The 21,633-nt window shown below is 38.7% G+C and overlaps 1 protein-coding gene across 1 annotated transcript in view; it reads right to left on the reverse strand.

The window, feature by feature from the left end:
* LOC124555068 (forkhead box protein P1) overlaps window positions 1–21,633 on the reverse strand; it is a 714,894-nt gene that overhangs the window by 159,235 nt on the left and 534,026 nt on the right. The window contains exon 4 of the mRNA XM_047128852.1: window positions 15,770–15,829. Within this exon, the coding sequence (XP_046984808.1) occupies window positions 15,770–15,829 (60 nt within the window). The remainder of the gene's footprint in view (window positions 1–15,769; window positions 15,830–21,633) is intronic.

A 21,633-nucleotide genomic window follows, 5' to 3' on the forward strand; every position in this document is an offset into this window, starting at 1 on the left:
AGTTCCTTACTTTCATGGTGTAATGCTAAGATCATTTATTTTTCTAACTTCTGCTTTTTGCTTCCAATGCAGCTATATGACTCTTAATGGTGTAAACCAGTGTTTTTTTGTTGTTTTTTTTTAACTACAATTAGTTACATTTTTGTCATTACTTAGTTTAAAATGAAACAAGTATTTAAACTCCAAAAATGAACACAGTTCTGAGGTGTTTGCTAACTTAACAAAGAGACAGGTGGGACTGAATACACTTACCTCTGGGAAGTACAACTCATAGTACAGTCACTGCAAATGCATAAAAATAAGTAAAATCTGTTCCAAGTTTTTGAACCAAGGTTCCTTCTCCAGGGAGAAACAAGATGAAGAAGCTACAACAGCTATGACAAAAGCAGTATTGCACTAAAAATACACATTAAGATAGTTCAGTGATGTGCAGAGATGATGAGAGACAAATACAAAGAAAAAGGAGCCAGGGGTATCTATTTTTTGGGAGTGGAAGGTGTGAATGTGTCAACAGCAGAAGATCAGTAAGCATAGTTTGATTATAATAAACAGGAGAAATTGCAAACGAATTGCTGATGGGTAAGGAAGAAGAAAAGAAACTTACAGGGAAAAATTAATAATTAAAAACATGGTTCAAATGGGTGTGAGCACTATGGGACTTAACTGCTGTGGTCATCAGTCCCCTAGAACTTAGAACTATTAACCTAAGGAGATCGCACACATCCATGCCCAAGGCAGGATTCAAACCTGCGACCGTAGCGGTCGCTAGGTTCCAGACTGTAGCACCTAGAACCGCTCGGCCACTCCGGCCGGCGAAAAATTAATAAAGCAAAATTATAAAAAATTAAGTATACTACACACTTTAAAAAATAGACACAGTATGAAGGAATTATTAAAATGAGATGGAAATTGCCAGATGTGGTGTACATCTATAGACAAACAAATGATTACATTTTCAGAAAAATTGGATGATTTGTACAAGAGCAAAAGCTTCACAAATTAAGCAAGTTAGCACCTTGTTGGTCCACCACTGGCTCTTATGAAAGCAGTTATTTGCCTTGGTATTGATTGATAAAGTAATTGGATGTCCTCCTGAGGGGTATCATGCCAGATTCAGTTAAATCGGCACATCAAAACATCAAAATCTCATGCTAATTGTAGTGCTCTGCCCATAATGCTCCAAATATTTTCAACTGGGGAGAGATTTGGTGACTTTGCTGGCCTAGACAGGATTTGACAAGCACAAAAGCAGAATCTCCTGCCACGTGCATGTGGGCATATCTTGCTGAAATGTAAGCCCAGGATGACTTGAAATGAAGGGCAACAGAATGGGTCATTGAATATTGTTGATGTACAGCTGTACCATAAGGGTGCTATGGATGACAGCTAGGGGAGTCCTGCTATGAAAAGAAATGGCATCACAAACCATTAGTCGTCGTAGTTAGGCCATATGGAGGCGAAAGTCAAGTTGGTAACTCACAGCTGTCTGAGCGTCTCCAAATACATCTTCACTGGTCATTAGTGCTCAATTTCAAGTGGAGCTCATCACTGAAGACAATTCTACTCCAGTTACTGAGATTCCAAGCCATACCTTGGCCAGCAAGGTCACTGGATCTCTCCTCAGCTGACAATGTTTGGAGCATTATGGGCAGTGTCCCCCAACTGTGTCAGGATTTTGATGATCTAATGCATGAGCTGGATAGAATTTGGCACAATATCCATCAGGAGGACATGCAACAACTCTGTCAATCAATGGCAAGCTGAATAACTACTCGCATAAGGGCCAGAGGTGGACCAACGCATTATTGACTTTCTCAATTTGTGAAGCTCTTTCTCTTGAATAAAAGTCCAGTTTTTCTGACATTGTAATCACTTGTTTGTTTGTATGTGTACATCACATCTACTGGTTTTCATTGCATTCAGATAATACCTTCATGGCGTGTCATTTTTTTGTCTTAGAGTGTGTATATACAGAGTACATTTGTGGGAGGGGGGGAGGTGGTACCTAAAGAGAATAGAAGAAGCAAGGAGAAATACAGAAAAAGAGGAAAAGAGAGTGGAGTGTGGGAGGCTACTGTAAGCTGAGTATGGGAGATTCACCAAACTAAAAGATATGCTGGAATGCAAGTCCCTATCTCTGAAATGGGCATTTATTCTGGTTGAGGAAATCCAATTAACCCAAGAGGAGTTACAAGCACTGAGGTCTGTTGCATCATCCTGGACATCTGCAAGACAGACACATTACCCACATTGACATCAAGCCAACCAATAAACAATACTATCTCCACTCTGACAGTGCTCACCTAATTCACATGAAATGCACATATCTATAGTAAATGAATCTGCTGAAATACTATATCCGTCAACACTTCCACAAATAATCTCTCTCATGTTTTTCTCTTCTGTCTACTCCACCAACACTGGCCAATGACAAACTCCTGTGCAGTCTGTTCCTATCCCTCTTCACAGCAACAAAGACCCTTCTTTCAAATCACCCAGAAACATATCCTCCAGCAAAAATTTTCATTAGCATCCAATTCTTACATAGCTGATAAGATTCCTTCATTAAAATTATGATTTTTCGAAGAGACACCCTGTATAGCCATTGGTGGACTTGCCAATACCTGAAGTTATGAAAGTCATAAGATACAGTCTCAGTTAAAACAACACTCACCCACTCCCACTTTCTCTAATTTTTACTTGCATATTCACCATCCAGCACTCATGACATAAAATTACAAACATGATTTTTTTTATATAATGCATTGTTAAAACTCATATGAATTAATGGGTAATATAAGAACTCAGTAAAATGTAGCTGGTCAGCCACCTACATATTGAAATTTCTGTCCCATTGGTCAGTCGTTTTTGTTTTGACCACTTCTGGAAAAATGTGACTGGCATAGAAATTACATTATATCACCATAGGAAATAAATTACAAATTGTTTAAACTTTTTAAAAAAAATTGGAACTAAAACAAGATCTATATCTTAGTCTTTATGGTAGCTACTGCACATTGGCTTTAGAATGATATACAATAAAGAACAGATTTTACTTGCTCCTCATAAAGAGCATAACTTATTAATCTGCTATAAAAGAAAAAGGGCTATAATTAAACAGTAGTGAAAATATCCCTTTCCAGGATCTGCTTTTTTATTATAATTTTACTTTACACTTCCCTTCTTTGAGTGATGCAAAGTTATCAATTATGTCATTGATGTCAAGTTTAGCAGCTGTGTCATAATCTATCAACATGATAGTCTACTTCCACCCATATTTGACCCACACCAATTTTTATCATCTTTAATCTAATGAGACTGCATTCAGAAGATGTTACAGTCAATGTCACAGCCACGAAAGTTCTCAAAGCTATTGTGATGTTTAGATAAGTATCTCTTAACTCAATTGAAAAATCTTGAAAGTATTTTGATGGGACGTCATGTCAATGCTCTTCATCAGCTTTTTCATCTGGAGCTTGAAAGCTTCTACTTCGTATCTAGCTCAGCTGTGTCAGTACCTCTGCTCTATCTGGTCCAAAATCAACTACACATTTAAAGAGCTTTCATTGAAGACATTTCCCACCAGGAAATTAAAGTCAGATGAAATGATGTGATATATGTGAGATCTGTTTTTTCTTTCACTTATTAGTCTGTCAAAAACTATGAAGCACTACAGCTCAAATAGTCTGATTCCAGTACTCAGGCAGCAGAAATCATGAAAGATCAGAAGCATTTGGTCAAATAGGGCATTTGCTTCATTACCTGCTGGCCGACCTTTGAGGACTATCTCTACACCTACATCTACATCTACATACATACACTGCAAGCCACCATCCAGAGTGTGGCAGAGGGTATCCTGTACTACTACTAGTAATTTACTTTCCTGTTCCAATTGCAAAGAGAGTAAGGGAAAAACGACTGTCTAAATGCCTCCGTATGAGCCCTAATCTTTTTTTTTTTCTCTTAAATCTTATGGGACTTAACTGCTAAGGTCATCAGTCCCTAAGCTTACACACTACTTAACCTAAATTATCCTAAGGACAAACACACACACCCATGCCCGAGGGAGGACTCGAACCTCCGCCGGGACCAGCTGCATAGTCCATGACTGTAGCGCCTAGACCGCTCGGCTAATCCCGTGTGGCTGAGCCCTAATCTTCATAGTTCTTACACAAAATGTATATTTGTGGCAGTAGAATCATCCCGCAGTCAGCTTCAAATGCCAGTTCAAATTTTCTCAGTAGAGTTCCTCCAAAGGAACATTGCCTTCCCTCCAGGTATTATTCCCAGCTGAGTTCCTGAAGAATCTCTGCAATACTTGTGTGTTGTTCGAACTTATTGATAACAAATCTAGCAGTCTACCTTTAAATTGTTTCTGTTTCTTCCTTTAATCTGGCTTGGTGTGGACTCCAAGTACTTGAGCAGTACTCAAGAATGGGTCATGAAAGAGTCATATATGCATAATTCTCCCTTACAGATGAACCATACTTTCCTAAAATTTTCCCACTAAACAGAAGTTGACCATTTGCCGCCCCTACTACAATACTTACATGCTCATTCCATTTCGTGTTGCTTTGCAACATTATGCTTGGATATGTAATTGGTGTGACTGTATTGACTGTATCTAGAAGCACACTACTAATATTGTATTCGAAAATTACTTATTTGTTTTTCCTACCCATCTGCATTAACTTACATTTTTCTACATTTGGTGATTTTTATAGTCTTCAAGCTGCACTCACATGTGGGAACTTATTCCATACGCTCACACCTTCATCAACAGTCTGCAATGGGGCAACATGCCTGTTGTCCTGCATTCATAGTTCACAAGATATGTGAGAAAAGGACAAACTGAGTTTTGCATGAGCGATGCTTTCTAAAACTATGCTGTTACCTGGAGAGAAGCTTTTCAGTCTCAAGGAAATTTATTTTATGCACCTCAACAAAAGTTTGGAATAACTTCTTGTAGTACACCCACTGAGGTTTGTACAGTACCATATTAACAGAATAAACATAATTAGTTCTGAAACCAAGAATGATTTTGGTTAGTTACAAAAAAATTACGAAACAAAGTAGGCTCTCTCCTAGGTGTACACCCTGACAACAAAAACAGTGAAAATCTTTATCTTATGACGATGGTTATCAGTCTTTAGTAGTGAGTATGTCATCCCCACAAATGGAGGAGTTCTTCCACTCTGTGAGGCATGCTTTGGATGAGACCATCAACTTTATATTGGGGTATGTGGTCCCACTCCTCAATGGCTGCTTCAGTAAGGTTCTGAAGATTGTCAGCTGGATTCAGACATTGTCCAATTGCCACATTCAACAGACCCTATGTATGCTCAATTGCGTTCATGTCTGGGGCAGTGCTGGCCAATGTATTCAGTTGACATTGCATCTTTGAAGAAACCGAGACATTGGTAGAGTACAGTGCGGCCTTGCATTGTGATCAACTAGGATGAAGTTGTAACTGACTTCATGTCTGTAGGGCCTTACAATCATTTGTAGGACCTCTTGGAGGTATCGGGGACTGGTCAAATTGCCATAGATGAGAATTAGAGAGGTCTACTGTCCCATCATTATTGCCACCCACAACACTACACTTCCACCAGCAAACTGATGGACTTCCTGAAAGTATCAGGGTTCCTGGTGTTATCTACTGCTTCTCCAAACACTAATACATCTAGTGTGTTGTCACAGACCAATCCTGGTATCATCTGAAAACATGACATTATTCCATTCTGCAATGGTCCAATGTTGATGTGCAAGATCTCAGGTCCTTCACTCGCATTGGTTCCATTGGTTTAGTGCAAATCTTCTCAATAATCTTCTGGAATGAAGACCACCCAGATGCAATCTTCTGTGCTCTGTTTGGTCTGAGATATGAGTCCCTACTGCAGTTGATGTTGGGTGAATGCAAGCCGACAGCTGGAAGAAATGAAGAATTTGGAGTTGTCATACAAGGACAACCACTGCGAGGTCTATCATTCACATTTCCTGTCTCTCTGTACTTTCTCCACACCTTAAACACACCACTTGAATGACATGTTACCAATCGGCAATATCTTGCTGTTTATGACCTGCTGAAAGTAAAGTCGCTAAATGATTGTATCAAAGTGTTGTATGCCTCTATGGCATGTTACTGCAGTGCTAAACACAAAGTTAATGAAGATGTTGTAGATACTGGACCACTCGCAGTGTACCACTGGGGCAGCGGTATGTTTACACGATTGGGAAATCGCCACTAAACTTACCTGTAGTAAACACTGTCAAGTATATAGTCTATAACTGGATAATGCATGAAGCGCCTAAGTCAATGAGAGCTCTAGTATTGTAGACAACATTTTATGATAGTTTTCCAAACTTTTGTTGAGTAGTGTATTGGAAGTGAGAACATGTTCAAGAATTCTGCAACAAACCACTGTTAAGGATATTGGTCTGTAATTTTTTCGGTTCATGCTATCTCCCTTTTGTGTACAGAAGCCATCTGCCCATTTTTCCAGTCACTTGGGACTTTGTGCTGGGTTACAAACACACAATAAGTGCACACTAGGTAAGGGGACAATGCTGTAAATGTCCTACAACAATGAAGCAAAGTAGCAGCAAGAATTCCATTGCTGAACATGTGTAAATGTATATGTGACAGACATATGGTCCAAGCACACTATTGCCACAACACGTGTTAATGACAGATGTCTGTTCAGTATTAATGATATCTTCATGAGGCAACATGGATGAACTTCACTGTGGAAATAATATGGTCAGAACAGCGTGTGTTTACAGTCATGGGTGAAGGGGAAGGCTTCTCTGGGTAGGTAAAAATAGGAACACGACATGTAGGAAAAGTTGCATACCCATACTGAATAGTTTTTAAACCATCTTTCCTTTTCCTCTGATCATGTTGTGTGGCCCCTTAATTGCCTGAATCCTTGATGGGGGCCTATCTTGCCATCCCCTTGGTACATGCTAGAGTCAGCTAATACTTCGAGGATTATTAATCCAGTGTTGACAGCAGATTGTTAAGCCTATCTTCTGCGGTACTGATTACTACAGATAGATCATCAAGAATAATTTAACTACATCCCATTCCATGAATCTTCTCAGTATTTCAGTGGAAAATGTTGAAAACTTATATCTTCTGAATCCTCACATAGTAAAGTTTGAGTATGGTCTATCACAAAATAGTTTTTACTCACACTACCTATTACACATAAACACCATACATATATTCATCCAAATTAATGTTCAGCAGGAGTATGGTAATATATTAAATGGGAGACAAATGACACAATATATGTCCATTATTGCCAGCCTGGTTGTAGTTATTGCAAACATTAGTAAATCACATGAGTAAACAGTTCAATGCAGTAACAGCCAACAAGTACATTGTGTATTAGTGGAAAAATCTAAACAATTTAAACGAATAGCTTCAATGAGAAGTAGAATATTCAATTAACATTTTAGAAAGGTTACTCAGTGGCCAACATCATTAGATACCCAGAACATTCCAAGAAATTGGGAAACAATAATGTGAAGAACAACAGAACTCTTGAGTTAAAATGAAGGAGGGGTATAAAGCAAGAAAAACATATAAAAATGATACTTAAGTTACCTGGAAGATGGTCCATAGCAGAATTTCTACACCTTTTTAATGCCAAGCCCATTTCAATTAAACTGTGAGGTGACAAACCCCATGAACAGCGTGAAATGGTCACAATCAACATGTGCTATTTTAAAACAATCAAGTTAATTAATGATGATCAGAGCTACAGCAGGTTGAGTTCTTGTCCGATGTATCCTGAGAGCAAGCTAAAAAGTTTTGAGTCTCTTTCCATGCTAGTGTAAATTAGCGTAGAAAACATTTTTTCATACAAGTAGGTAACACATATGGTGTTACAACTTTTAATGCTTTCGTCCAGAATACCCATTAAATACAGAACATTCTGTTTCTTGAACATTGGTTTTAAAGCTCTGTAGATAAATCTATCAAAAGTATCCTATAGTGCAAAAGTAAATTCTTGTACTTTACTTACATGAATATAAAATGTATCCCTAATACAATATTTATTTGAATTGAGTTTTGGGAAATATTTGCGAAAACTTTCACAAGGCATGAAAATACCGTGCAAGGTTTATAGTTAGGTGAGTCTGCATTACCATTATTGGTTTCATACATATAGATTGGCAAATAAATCACAGTTGTCATTTGAGCAATGTTATTTCCATAGCTATAATTTATTTGTCATGAGATGAATTTTGTTTTCTATTTCGAATTACCTGTTCCAGGTTCCAGTCCAGTTGCAGGTCAGAAAGTAACTACCATTTTTAAGTCTGTACAAGTACAAGGTTAATTCCCTACATTTTATTTGGTTATCCCCATTTGAAATGTGAATACAAACAAAATTTCCAAACAGATGAAAAGAGTTTACAAGAAACATTTAATCTGTTAAGTGTTACAAGCTATGCTGAAAATTAACTGGTGCAAGTAAAAACTGGACATTGAATATGTGTGGTCCAAAACTTGACAGTGTAAATGCAGCTTCAATATAGCATTTATGCAGATTTTATTTCCTTTAGCTTGCTTTTCTCCTGGAACCAAGAAAAGTGCCTCTGTGTGAAGCAGCTGGGGATAACTATGCACATTTTTAGCCTTGTCTCTAAACAAACTATATGTGTGGCCCTGAAAGGAACACAAAAAAGAAACAATATGTAATCAGCATAAATACAGCAGTTTAATACAAATGTATAGCATGTGAATTGTTTGGCAGCTAACACCACGAGGTATCCTCCATGCAATGATAGCTGGTGCTTGCTACCTGTGATACAAAACATAGGTTTACAAAAGGAAAAGAAGGAATTAGGTTTCAATGTCCTGCCAATGGAGAAGGAAATAATCAGTGTCTTTTCTGATGGAAGCATTTCAGCACTTGCCTTAAGCCATTTTAGAGAAATCACAAAAAACCTAAATCTGGATGTGGATTTGAACTTCCACATTATCACTGCACCGCCAAACTCAGTTTTTTTTTTTTTTAAGGGGGGGGGGGGGGGGGTGGAGAGAAATAAATGTCTCCTCTAACCTTCGGTTTAGGAATGTACACATCAAGAAGGTAGTACACAAGATGTTATCTTTTACTGCAATATTTCCATTTTGTCTAGAAGTAAAAGAGATGAAACTGAATTAAAATCAATAATGAGCAAATTCAAAGAATTCTTTGTGACTGTATCAAAATATATATGCACTAAAAGTAAATAATAAAATGTGGATTGTATTTACTTAGAAAGACACTACATGTTCCAATAGAGAACCTCAGTTCTAAGCTCACAACCATGATAGACATTAATCATATATATCAAGTGTCTCTCTCTCAAGAGATGTCTGATGAAATTTCCTGGCAGATTAAAACTGTGTGCAGGACCAAGACTCGAACTTGGGACCTTTGCCTTTCACGGGCAAGTGCTCTACCAGGCTGTGGCTAAGCCATGTCTCCACAATATACTTTCTTTCAGGAGTGCTAGTTCTGCAAGGTTCGCAGGAGAGCTTCTGTAAAGTTTGCAAAGTATGAGTTGAGGTAATGGCAGAAGTAAAGCTGTGAAGACGCGGCATGAGTCGTGCTTGGGTAGCTCAGATGGTAGAGCACTTGCCCGCGAAAGGCAAAGGTCCTGAGCTCGAGTTTCGGTCCGGCACACAGTTTCAATCTGCCAGGAAGTTTCATATCAGCAAACACTCTGCTGCAGAGTGAAAATCTCATTCCGATGTCTGATGTTTTGGCAGATATCTGCACTTTAGATTTTTCAATGAACAGATGGAGTAAATCTGAGAAAATACTGCACATAAAGTGTTTCACATGTAATGTAGCATCAACAAAAAGCATTTATTTGTTTTTACTAGAAACAAAATGTCTTTTAAAGTCAAATTTTATGTGTACATTTGATAGAGTGGTACCATATTAGTTTAATTTAATGTCCTATTATGGTATATGTATTAGCAGGAACAGCAAAACATGAGAAATGACCAGTACTACAGCAGTGACTGAGTAGCCCTGGTTCGTGTTGGTAGTAGATAGACTGTGTAGTACAGATTGGCATACGAGACAGAAAAAGTCAGGCATGGAAGACATGGTGAACTAATGTTTACCAATCTTTTGGTCTCTCTTTTTGTTACTGACTGCACTAGAGACTGACTGAGAGCAAATCGTATGACCACAGTACTAATACACTCCAGCACAGCATTACTTTAAAGAAATTTTTGTAGAATTACCTGGTGTTTCAGTTATAAAAAAGTAACACCTGCAATGTCTGACAAAAAAATGAAGCATCCAGAAGGAGAGGAAGACATGAAATGTAACTTCATGGGTTGAGAGGGTAACTGATGTTATTTCAGTGATTACTAAATCAAGTACAATTTACAAATGACTTGGCAGTATGAGCCCACTTATCAGTATGATGTTGGACCCCTTATTGCCTGGATACATGCATTAATTCAATTGATGATGGTATCATAAAGCAGTTGTATACTCTCCTGAGACAAGATGGCCAACAACTGTTGTAACTGGTCCTAGATATCCTGGATACTGACACTGGGAGAGAGTTGATGTCCAACTGGTCCCACACATGTCCTATCTGTGAATCTTACTGGCCTCAACATCATGCAAACAATTCATAGAGGCATGTGCCATGTGTGGATGAGTCTTAACTTGTTGAAAAATGGCACTACCGTACCGTCTGATGAGAGGTAACATAGGGGACACAGGATGTCCATGATGTAGTTGCCATTATGCCATAAGAGTTCCCTGAGTCAATATGAGCCATGATCTGAAATGATGTCCAATGGCTCCCCACACCTTGATACCAGAACTAACACCACTGTTCCTCTCCAAAACGATTGAAGCATGGGACATCTCCCTAAGTCATTACTGCGCAAACAGGATTATGGTCATCTGGGATAGTGCAGGATCGAGATTCATCGGTGAACACAATGCAACACCAGTCATCAGCAATCTGTGCTTCACACTCGTGGCACCACTCTAAATGTAACTGTTTGTGTTGTGATGTTAACAGCACCTTACACATGGGATGGTATTCTCTAATCCGTCGGCTGCTCGTCTCTGACCCATGGTGCGATTACATATTCTCAGATGGCAGGTGCAGGTGTGAAAGGGTTATGATGTGCTCACTGCACAATACAGCTATCCTACCTTGTGGTGGTCAGATGTGGTCAACCAGAACCTTTATGACAAATATGCTTACCCTCATATTCCCATGTAGTCCAACACTGAACCACTGTCACACACAAATGCCACTCAAATCATGATTTGATCAGCTGGCTCCTTCAAGTGCTGATAACACTGTCTGACTTGTGTCTGCAGCAACTCCATGTCCTTCACAGTGATCATTCAACATCTGACACTGTTCACACCCCTTATTTTACCCCTGGTAACAACACGAAATATGAACAACACTAATGTACTCTGTTGGCCATTCTATCTGTCACAAAGAACAGCATCTCTAATCTTTTATGTACCCACCAATGCTATGTATGTGTACCAAGTTACATTAATATCTGACCACATTTATAATAGTGGGAACAGACAAATAGCAAATAATTTGTGAGGCAGTTGCAGTGTTTCTCTCTTTTTTTTTAATTTAATAAACATTTGCTTATGAATGAACACAAAAACACAAATAATAAAATGTAAAGTAAGTATCCACTGGAAGTTACTTTTAATGATTCAGTATCATGTAAACACATCTATTCACCCTGAATTATTCATTGACTGTCTGTCAGTTTGGTTTATGAAAAGACTTCGTTACGGAAAAGTCATACCTGACATCACCAGACCATTTAATATTGCGTTTCATGAATGTAAATAAGTAAAATATCCTGATTTTGCTAGTCAGGCAAATGAAGAAAATGAACATTATCCACTATTTGTTTCCTTCTATTACAATTGAGAAATGGTGTGAGTAAGAATGTGCAGTTAGATTTGTAAGATGTTCTCAACTCTTACGGGAATCATCACCTTAGCTGGCACGAGTAATGAGTGGATGGGCAAATATCTATTAGGAACATTGTGTACATAGATTGTGGACAGTTGGGAATGTGGGTCTCACAGGAGGGGTGCAAGGGATAAGTCCCTGCAGTCGCGCTATTCATCTGTGTCCTCAGTGGCTCAGATGGATAGAGCATCTGCCACGTAAGCAGGAGATCCCAGGTTCGAGTCCCAGTCAGGGTACACATTTTCAGCTGTCCCCATCAATGTATATCAACAACACCTGTCGGCAGCTGAGGGTTGCAATTAATTATCATTTAGAATGAAAAATGTTCTTACCACAGCACAAAAAAGGCAAATACTGTATGTCCTGGGCAGAATTAGGGATGTAAAAGGAGGGAACTATCTTTTTGGCTTATCTGACTGCTTCAAAGACATATTTGCACTTTTTTATGAGTTAATCCTACTTCCTCACTGCAGTGAGCTCTCTTAGGCCCACCCCCTGTTACACATGTCATGTGGGGTGTAAGAACAAAAAGACACAAATTTGTGTGCTTCTAGTGAGTGGGATGCATCTAAAATAGATAGCAGCAGAGTTGGAGGGCACCTATAATAGTAAGTATCCTAGAGTGAGGATGTATGAATCCTAAACTTTAATGACACGTTGTGTCACATTGGTTGGATGACATGATGCTATATGTCACATTATATGACATAACGTCAGGTATCATGTTACTTTACTTGACACAATACATTATATTACATGACTAATACTAACAAGTAAAAAACTGTGAATATGACAATGTTCTGATTTAAATGTCTTTGAAGCTGCCATATACGTCAAAAAGATAGTTCCCTTTCTTTTACATCCCTAACTATGCCCAGGGCATAGTCATCTTTTTGTGCTACCAGAGGAACATTTTTCATTCTGGTTACTGTTATATTTCAAGAATTCTTAAAAGATAATGTAATACAGAAACTCTGCTATGCTCCTATCATCCATTCAAACACAACTGACTGGCATGTGAGTTTCTGTTTTGGGGTGATACAAGAGTAGCACAAAATTCATTTAAACTCCAGCTGAAGACTGTAAATACTGACATGAAAGAGGCTAGCCAAAGGGAAGCACGTACTGAAATGTTTAAAGAACTTAAAAGCATGACACTCCATTTATACATATCTATGGCAGCATCTTTTCCTAAAAACCATGCAGACATTCATCAACACTAAACAGCCATATCTATTAATCATTAAAACAAAAATTATTTTCATGGGAAAATGCACAGGAGAACCCTATACTAGAACAGTGTATTTTATCAAATAAAATTTTAATCCAACACTTTGCCTCAAAAGTCAAAGACTTGTCACAATGGTAAATTCAAAAATGAATCAAAGAATGTGTTGACAACCAGCAACATTGATGAATACATGAATAATCAACATCAAGTTAAAAGTGCTACCCCTCTCCCTATCTACCCCTAAAAACTTGTGCATTTATACATTTTTTGTCTTGTGTGTCTATACATTTTTTTGTATACAATGTATCTGCCAATATTAAATGTGTTTCTCAACTTCATACTTATTTGTAAATGTGATAAGATCTTGACTAATGCCATTCAATTTATCAGTGTTTAACATATCATTAATGATGACACCATGATGAGAAGCTTACTCATTACATGAAGCACCAATAAATAATGCCAACATCCACAGTGGGCAAACACTGTTGTGTGATGTGTAATGATGGTGAGCAGTGACCTGTGTAGTTGCTTGTCAGTGCACTCTACACGCATTGTTTATATTGTACAACTTTTGTGTATTCCACAAATTGTATCTGTGTGCATTAACTATTTACTACATGTTCATATATTTTTCAGTGTTATTTTCAACCTAACTGTTGATTTTTGTACAATATTGCCTGAAGATTTTTAAGTGTAGTAGTTATTTTCATTCATGTTCTATTTAATGTCTGAACTCTGATGAAAATTCTGTCAGTTACTTATTGGCACAAATGCAAAATAAATGCAAACAGGAATGAATTATGCATTAACCTAACTTTTCAGAATGGTACATATGCATCCACTAAAATAAAGTTGGACAACTGCACTGCTGAAACAGTAGCTCCATTCTCCTGATCCATTGTTGCCAGTAAAGATCTTTCAGACATGCTCTTATGACCACTTCACTCAACATCATAACTATATGTTGATTGAAAGTATGCTTTTGTGTCTCTCAGCTGTGTACCAGTATCTTTCCTAAGACTTGTCAGGTGCATTTTGTCTGATGTTTCAGTAGCTATTTGTAGTTTTGTTTATGCACTGTATATATGGAGTCAGCCCAAACAAATATTGCTCACCATGTTTCACACAGTACCTAGGATTGATGGGGAACATCAGTTTGTGTTTCAATAAAGACAAAATGTTTTTTTTAAAGTGGAACATTTGTACCTATTTCATAAAGACGTTACAAATTAGTCTAGCGTGATATTTGGTTTAACAATATGCATTAACAGGGGCAGCAAAACACAAACACTAACCTGCATCCTCTGCAGCAAAACACAAAGACTAACCTGCATCCCAACAGCGGTTCAGTAGTGCTGTCATATGGCAGTACCAGACAGATAGCATGAAATGGATCAATACACAAGAGAAGGAAAGTTGGACTTTGAAGACATGGCAAAGATATGTTCACTGAAACTTCAGTGTCTGTTACTGTGGGTAACTGATCAAGAGCAAGCCATCTAGCCATGATACCAATACAACCTTCAATATCACTTTCAAGCCATCTGGAAAATTTGTTTTGAACATGTGTGATTTGCTGTCTTTCTTGTGTCAACCTGAACTGTGTTATCTATCTGCTATCACCATGTAGACCTCACTATACTCAGTTACACTCAGTTGCTGCTGGAGTACTGATTAGTGTTTGTGTTTTACTGCATCTTTTAATACCTATTGATAAGCTAAACATTGTACTACATTAATTTATAAATGATCTATCAGCTGGACATATAAATTTCAAGTTCAAATAACATTTTTCTTGAAATGAGAAACAAAATGATATTTTCTTTTGGAGCTTGGTGTTGCATGAAAAATTTGATGAGTATTATTCATTTGGGGTAACTCCATTTACATTGTGCATAACTGAAATTCAATATATCTACCAAATCACTGGGGAAAATGTACATAATGACTCTTTATTAGTCAAAAAATCATTCAAAAGGATGTGGATTGCTTGACAAAATATCCTAACAGCAAGGTCTAGTGTTGCACTAAATTTCTGACATAAATACTACTTATTAGGAAACAGAAAACTTTCAAATTGCTTTTTGAATTGTAGTTCATATTAAACAAATAATACCCCACAAATAATTTCATTTAATTGTTTTTACGTATCAGGCTGACAAATAAGGTTGTTCATTGGGAAATTGAATTCATTAAGGTAACGAACATCAACAGATGTTATGTTTCCTGATGCTCAAATGTTTCTTGTATTTTGTTCATCCATTTTTGCCTGTCACAGACAGCTTACATTGTAGTGGCATCAAGAAGTCAATTGTTACTGGTAAGGGGAAAGCAATGTGTATTGACCCACATGAACTGAATGTCACGTTACAACTGAAATGCATGCATATTGACTAGAGGAAGTGAATAAAATCAGATTAAGTACACTGCCAAAACAAATAAGTGGAACTTTAAGCACACAGATTAACAATCACATGGTAAACTCATGATATTTACAGTTATGGATTACTAATGAAAGTAAATATGTTTACTACTTACCACAGACTTCAGTGTGAGGTAGTTGAATCGATCACTGCTTGCATGGTCACCTGTACTTTCCTAGAAGAAAATAAAGCATTAAACTGGTTCTACATTCCCAGTGTAGAAAAGAAAATTCTGTGCATATAATCTCTTTTGTCACATCATTAGTGTGCATAAAAATAATAACTGAATGACTGGGAGAGAGAGAGAGAGAAAGAGAGAGACAGAGAGAGAGAGAGAGAGAGAGAGAGAGAGAGAGAGAGAGAGAGAGAGAGAGAGAGAGAGAGAGAGATATCATTTGAAACCATGGGGTCTCTGTGGAATATACTTGCATAGGGATTAAAGAATAGCCTGTCATATTTAGTGAAACTTATCTTATTCTTTGATTCATTAACATTCTGACATGTTTTGGAAAGTTCTCATTGTTCTAAACAAATTCATCTATTGAGTTCTATTTGTAATGGCATGCAAGATATTCTGTTTATAATGCAAAACGAGCTTCAAACATGAATTATTGCACAGATGGCACGAAAAAAGCACTACCTTCAGCATTTTTCTGATAATCGTGTAGCCTAACTGCAGTACTGCACATGCTCATAACCCTAAAAGATGGTTCATTTCCCTCAACCAAAGAAAGTGATGCAGACATCTGCTAGAATTATTTATTTTAAAACACCACAGCTCATTTTCTACTCCATCATCATTTGATCTTTAATGAGATATGAAACCTTGATTTTCCTGCTTCCTTCACTAACCACATGGTACACATAGGTAGAATCTGCAATTTCATATTGACATAGCAAAAGTTAGCAATACTGAGCATTTTGAAGAGCTCATAGATCTTTGAGATAGTGAATGATCTGCAGAGGTTGTTAAATTTTGAAAATTTGTCAGGAAGTTTAATGTTGGTTCAGTTTTTCTTCGTCCAATGACAAAAAAGTTAAGTGTGTGTAAGGAATGGTACACTGTAGATGCAATTTGCACAAATAGATAATGTACCACCAATAGGTATGTAAGTGATTAGAGTTGGAGTGATCTGTGGTAGCTCAAACAGCCACCTGATCACTTCATATTTTCCCCAGAATATCACATTATCAGAAGCACTGGGTATTTAACTGGTGTGCAATGTAGCAAATAGTAAGTGAACACTTTGAAAGTCCATGGGAAATACCACATGCTCATTAGAAACAACATCACCAACAGATGACAGAGTTTGAAAGGATCAACATTTTGGCCTCCACGGACCAAGCTGGTGGAATTGTGAAATATCCAAGTGCGTGAAGTGTTCAGATGTGACAGAGGACCCAAGCTGAACTTAATTGGAAGGTAAGGGAAATCACATCCATCATAAAGGTTCTGGTCTATGTAGGCCTCACCACACCAAGATAGTATTACCATATTGTATGGCAAGCACATCATAATATCTTGATAGCTGTGCCTGCTTACTGAACACAAGTAATGAACTCACATGTAATGCTGCACCATTGGTCTGAGACTAGCAGAAGCCAGACATGAATCACACGTTGTTGAGATATTTTCTTGGCCAGCAAGATCCACCAGTATGCCCCCAATAGAACTTCTGTGGGACCAACTCAGATACCATTTTCATCCCAGTACCAAGACCCAAGATACTGAGATGCAGTTACAAATGTTGTGGGGCAGTTAAGCTCATGAGATGGTAAGGCGTATGTAATATATCCTTCCCAATCACACGAGTGCACGTATCCACACCCAATGGGATGTAACATCTCACACACAAGGGACTAGCCATGTGCTCACAGTGCAAATTGTTCATTTAACTCGTATCTCATCAGCGTGTTATGCCCTTAGAGTCCTGTCACCAGCATGTACCAGCTAGTGTTTTTTAGCTGCACACTTATACTAATCACGTGTATACTCAATTTTTTGTTATGGAATGCTTTTCTGGGGAACAAATACAAGAACACAGATTTCAAGCTACAGAAAAGGGCCAAAAGAATAATAATCAAAAACAGTAATCAAGCTCGTTGTGAAGATCTGTTCAAAACACTGGGGATTTTAACTACACCATGTGAGTGCATTTACCAGTCAGCTGTGTACATCAAAAATAACATTGATAATTACTGTACAAACAGTACTGCCCATGACCAAGAAATGAAAGATAGACTGAACTTACATTCAGCAAGAAAGGATAAATGAACAACTCAAAACAGTATTTTATACCAAGGAATAAAACTGAACCATAAATTAGCCAAAGAGATTAAAGAGATTACTGAAACAAACTCATTTGAAAAGGCAGTTAAAAAACATCTGTAAAGCAATACAGTCTATGCATTAAAGGATTACATAGATAACAAAGATTTGCGGTTTGGTAAAAATGTAAGACATATAAACAATAATAACAAGACATATTATTTCACATAACATTTTCACATTAAGTTTTTCCTTTTTTTCTTCTCTGGAAAAACTTACTCCCAAAGCTATACAATGCATAATACTAACACCTCATCCTTTTTCTGAGCTCAACATCTCACTCGTTACATCGGGATACTGGCTCAGTTTTTCAGGCTAGCAAATGCAAAGTTCGGATACAAAAAACTGAAAACAGGCACTGTCACTATGGTCCTGACATCAGCTGATAGTGTGTGTAGTGTTACATGTGGTTTTTGCAGTGGCTAAGAGTGAGAAATGAATGAACAGTGTAGTATAAACCCTTCACATTACTAAATAACTTTGTAAACAGTAATGTACACCAGGGATAAATTGGATGAGGTAGCACTGTTTTAAACAGACTGGCCTCGTATTTGGGAGGTTGGAGGCTCCAGTCTTCATCCAGCCTTCTTAATTTATGTTTTCCATGTTTTTTTCCAAATTACTTCAGGCACATCCTGGGATGTTTTCTATTATAAGACCATGGTCAACTACCAGTCCCTTGTCAAACTAGACCTGCAAGTACGCAAATGCCTGCATATATTAATTACATTGTTTTTGTTGTTCTGTCCAGTCACAGTAATGTGACCACCTGTCAAAAGCCTCAATAACCACCTTTTGCAGCACGGACCACTGTAGCACGTGCAGGAAGGGAGTCAATGACGTTCTGGAAGATACTGATAAGGACGTGGAGCCGTGCCGACTCCAGTGCCGTGGCCAGCTGTGCGCGGGTAAGGATCTGTGGCACGGACAGCCCGATCGAGATGATACCACAGATTCTCCAAGGGGTTTAAATCTGGGGAGTTTGGTGGCCGGGTAAGTACGATAAGCTCGTTGTGGTGCTCTTTGAACCAGATACCTACATGTGAGCTGTGTGACACACTGCACTGTTCTGCTAAGTGACCCTATCGTGCCAAGGGAAAAACAAACCGCAGTAAGAGGTGGACACGGTCCCCGAGGACAGAGGAATACTTGTGTCGATCCACTGTGTCTTCTAGAATGATGAGAACACCCGGGGTATGCCACAAAAACATTTCCCATACCAAAAGGCTCCTTCTTCTGCTCTGGATCCTTCTGACGGTTGTTGCAGAGCTGTAAATGCCAATGGCCTTCTGTCCGATGGAGCATAAAATGTGATTCATCTGAAAAAGCTACCTGTTGTCATTAAGTGGATGTTCAGTTGCGGGCCAGCCGTTGTGGCCGAGCAGTTCTAGGCGCTTCAGTCTGGAACTGCGCGACTGTTACGGTCGCAGGTTCGAATCCTGCCTTGGGCGTGGATGTGTGTGATGTCCTTAGGTTAGTTAGGTTTAAGTAGTTCTAAGTTCTAGGGGACTGATGACCTCAGGTGTTAAGTCCCATAGTGCTCAGAGCCATTTGAACCATTTTTTGTTCAGTTGTGGTACTGGCGTATAGATTCCACCTGTCATCACTGCTGAACAGCAGTCAGCACGGGTGCACGAACCGGGAGCCTGCAGCAACATTTGGTGAACATTCATCGAGTAGACACTATTGGTAGCCCCTCGGTTCGTCTAGACAGCCAGTTGCTGAACAGTTGCACATCTATTTTCCCGTACACGTATCCACAGTCGTTGTTCACCTCTGTCATTTACGTCCCGTGGTGCGCCACAGTTGCCTCGGCGCCAGTTTTATACAGCGCCATTTTGCCTTGCACGGTATATTTAAACCACCCCGGCACGGGAACAGTTTACAGACTAAGCCGTTTCGGAAATGCTTTCACACTTGGTCCGAAAATCAATGATCACGCTCTTTTGGACTTCAGAGAAATCACTCTGATTCTGCATTAGACAACGACTGCACTGTTTACCACATCCCCCCGACACGCTTTGTGTACCCTCCACTGCTAGTTCTCCAATCTGCCATCTATGTATCGTTATTACACACTGACGTACTGACGTCGAACAGAGGCGGTGACTGGATCGTGTAAAACAACATAACCTCTCAAAAGGTGAAGTTTCATTTCAAATTTCTCCTCCCTGTCGAGGTGTATTCTATGTAGTAACAGTTGCTGATGTAACACTATTATGTTCAGTGTTATAAAACAATCATTCAAGTGTTGTATTTATAAGGAAAGTCAGTTTTGTTTGCAGTAGCAGTCTACTGTCGAAAATACAGTATGTTGTTCAAAAGACATAATCCTTTTTCAGTTGACACACTGAACTACAGAATAGAAAAGCGATGTTCTAGATATTTAGTTTTCTTAAGTTTACACTATAGGTGAAGGATTTGAAGACTATGATGAAAAAGAGTTGCTGGTTGATTGATACACTAACTAACAAAGCTTAAGCACCTGGAGAGAGATGAGAAACTGAAATGACATGTCATGCACTGAGATGGTACCGATTTATTGTTTTATTCCAGTGATTACAAAATCAAGTTAAATGAACAACGAAATTGGAGGATCGACTACACTTCTCAACCTTTGACAGTAGATTGTTGCACCCCTTAGCTATTAATTCATACTTTGCTACTGTTGGGAATGATGTTACACACCATTGATTCCCTTCTGAAGTAAGTTGGCTGAAAACTGTTGTAAATGGCCTCGATATCCCATAAAAAGTCACTGGGATGCAGCTAACACCCGAACTGATCTGACATAGGTTCGGGGATCTTCCTAGTGTACCCCTACATCACGTAGAAAGTTCACAGAGACACATGATATTTGTGACGAGCGTTGTCGCTTTGAAAGATGCTACCAAACTACTGTTTCATGAGAACCAACATACGTGAACACTGGATGTCTGTGAAGTACTGCTCTGCCATCAAAATTCCCAGTGGGGACCAGAGGTCATACACTATGTCTCCCCACACATGACACTAGGGGTAATCCCAGTGTGCCTTTCATTGGCATAATGTGAGCTTTCCCTCGGCACCATCATACTTGCAGACAATGGCCATTTAAGTTAGTGCAGAGGCGATATTCATCGCCGAAAATGATGTGAGCTCACTGGTAGTAGTCCATGCTTCCTGCATACGGCACCATTCCACATGCAATCGTCTGTGTTGTGGTGTTAATAGCAGTCATTGCATCGGATGGTGACTGAATATAATGGCTTCTGCTAGTTTCCGAGCAATAATGCAGGATGTGTCGTAGCTAGTCCATTGATTATGTTCGGGTGGCAGATGCAGACGTGAAGGTGTTACAATGAGCTAGATGCTCAACAGAGATCATCTCTTCGTGTGGTCAGACTTGGTCGGCCAGAACCTCGACAATGCGTACAAAACCATTATCGCATGTTCCCATTTATTCCAACATCGAGCCATTGCCTTGGCCGACCGCTCACCTCAATATTCATTATTTTACCAGCTGGCGACATGCTGACCCACAATATTGCTCTTTACACGAGTACACAGATTCTTACTGGCAATTTGCTGTCCTCATGAATCATCTCACGCATGCATTCCCATTACATATCCTCAGTGGCATAGCTAGCATGGGTGGCACCTGGGACAGA

The sequence above is a fragment of the Schistocerca americana genome, chromosome X (genome assembly GCF_021461395.2).
Source record: "Schistocerca americana isolate TAMUIC-IGC-003095 chromosome X, iqSchAmer2.1, whole genome shotgun sequence".
Classification (NCBI taxonomy): domain Eukaryota; kingdom Metazoa; phylum Arthropoda; class Insecta; order Orthoptera; family Acrididae; genus Schistocerca; species Schistocerca americana.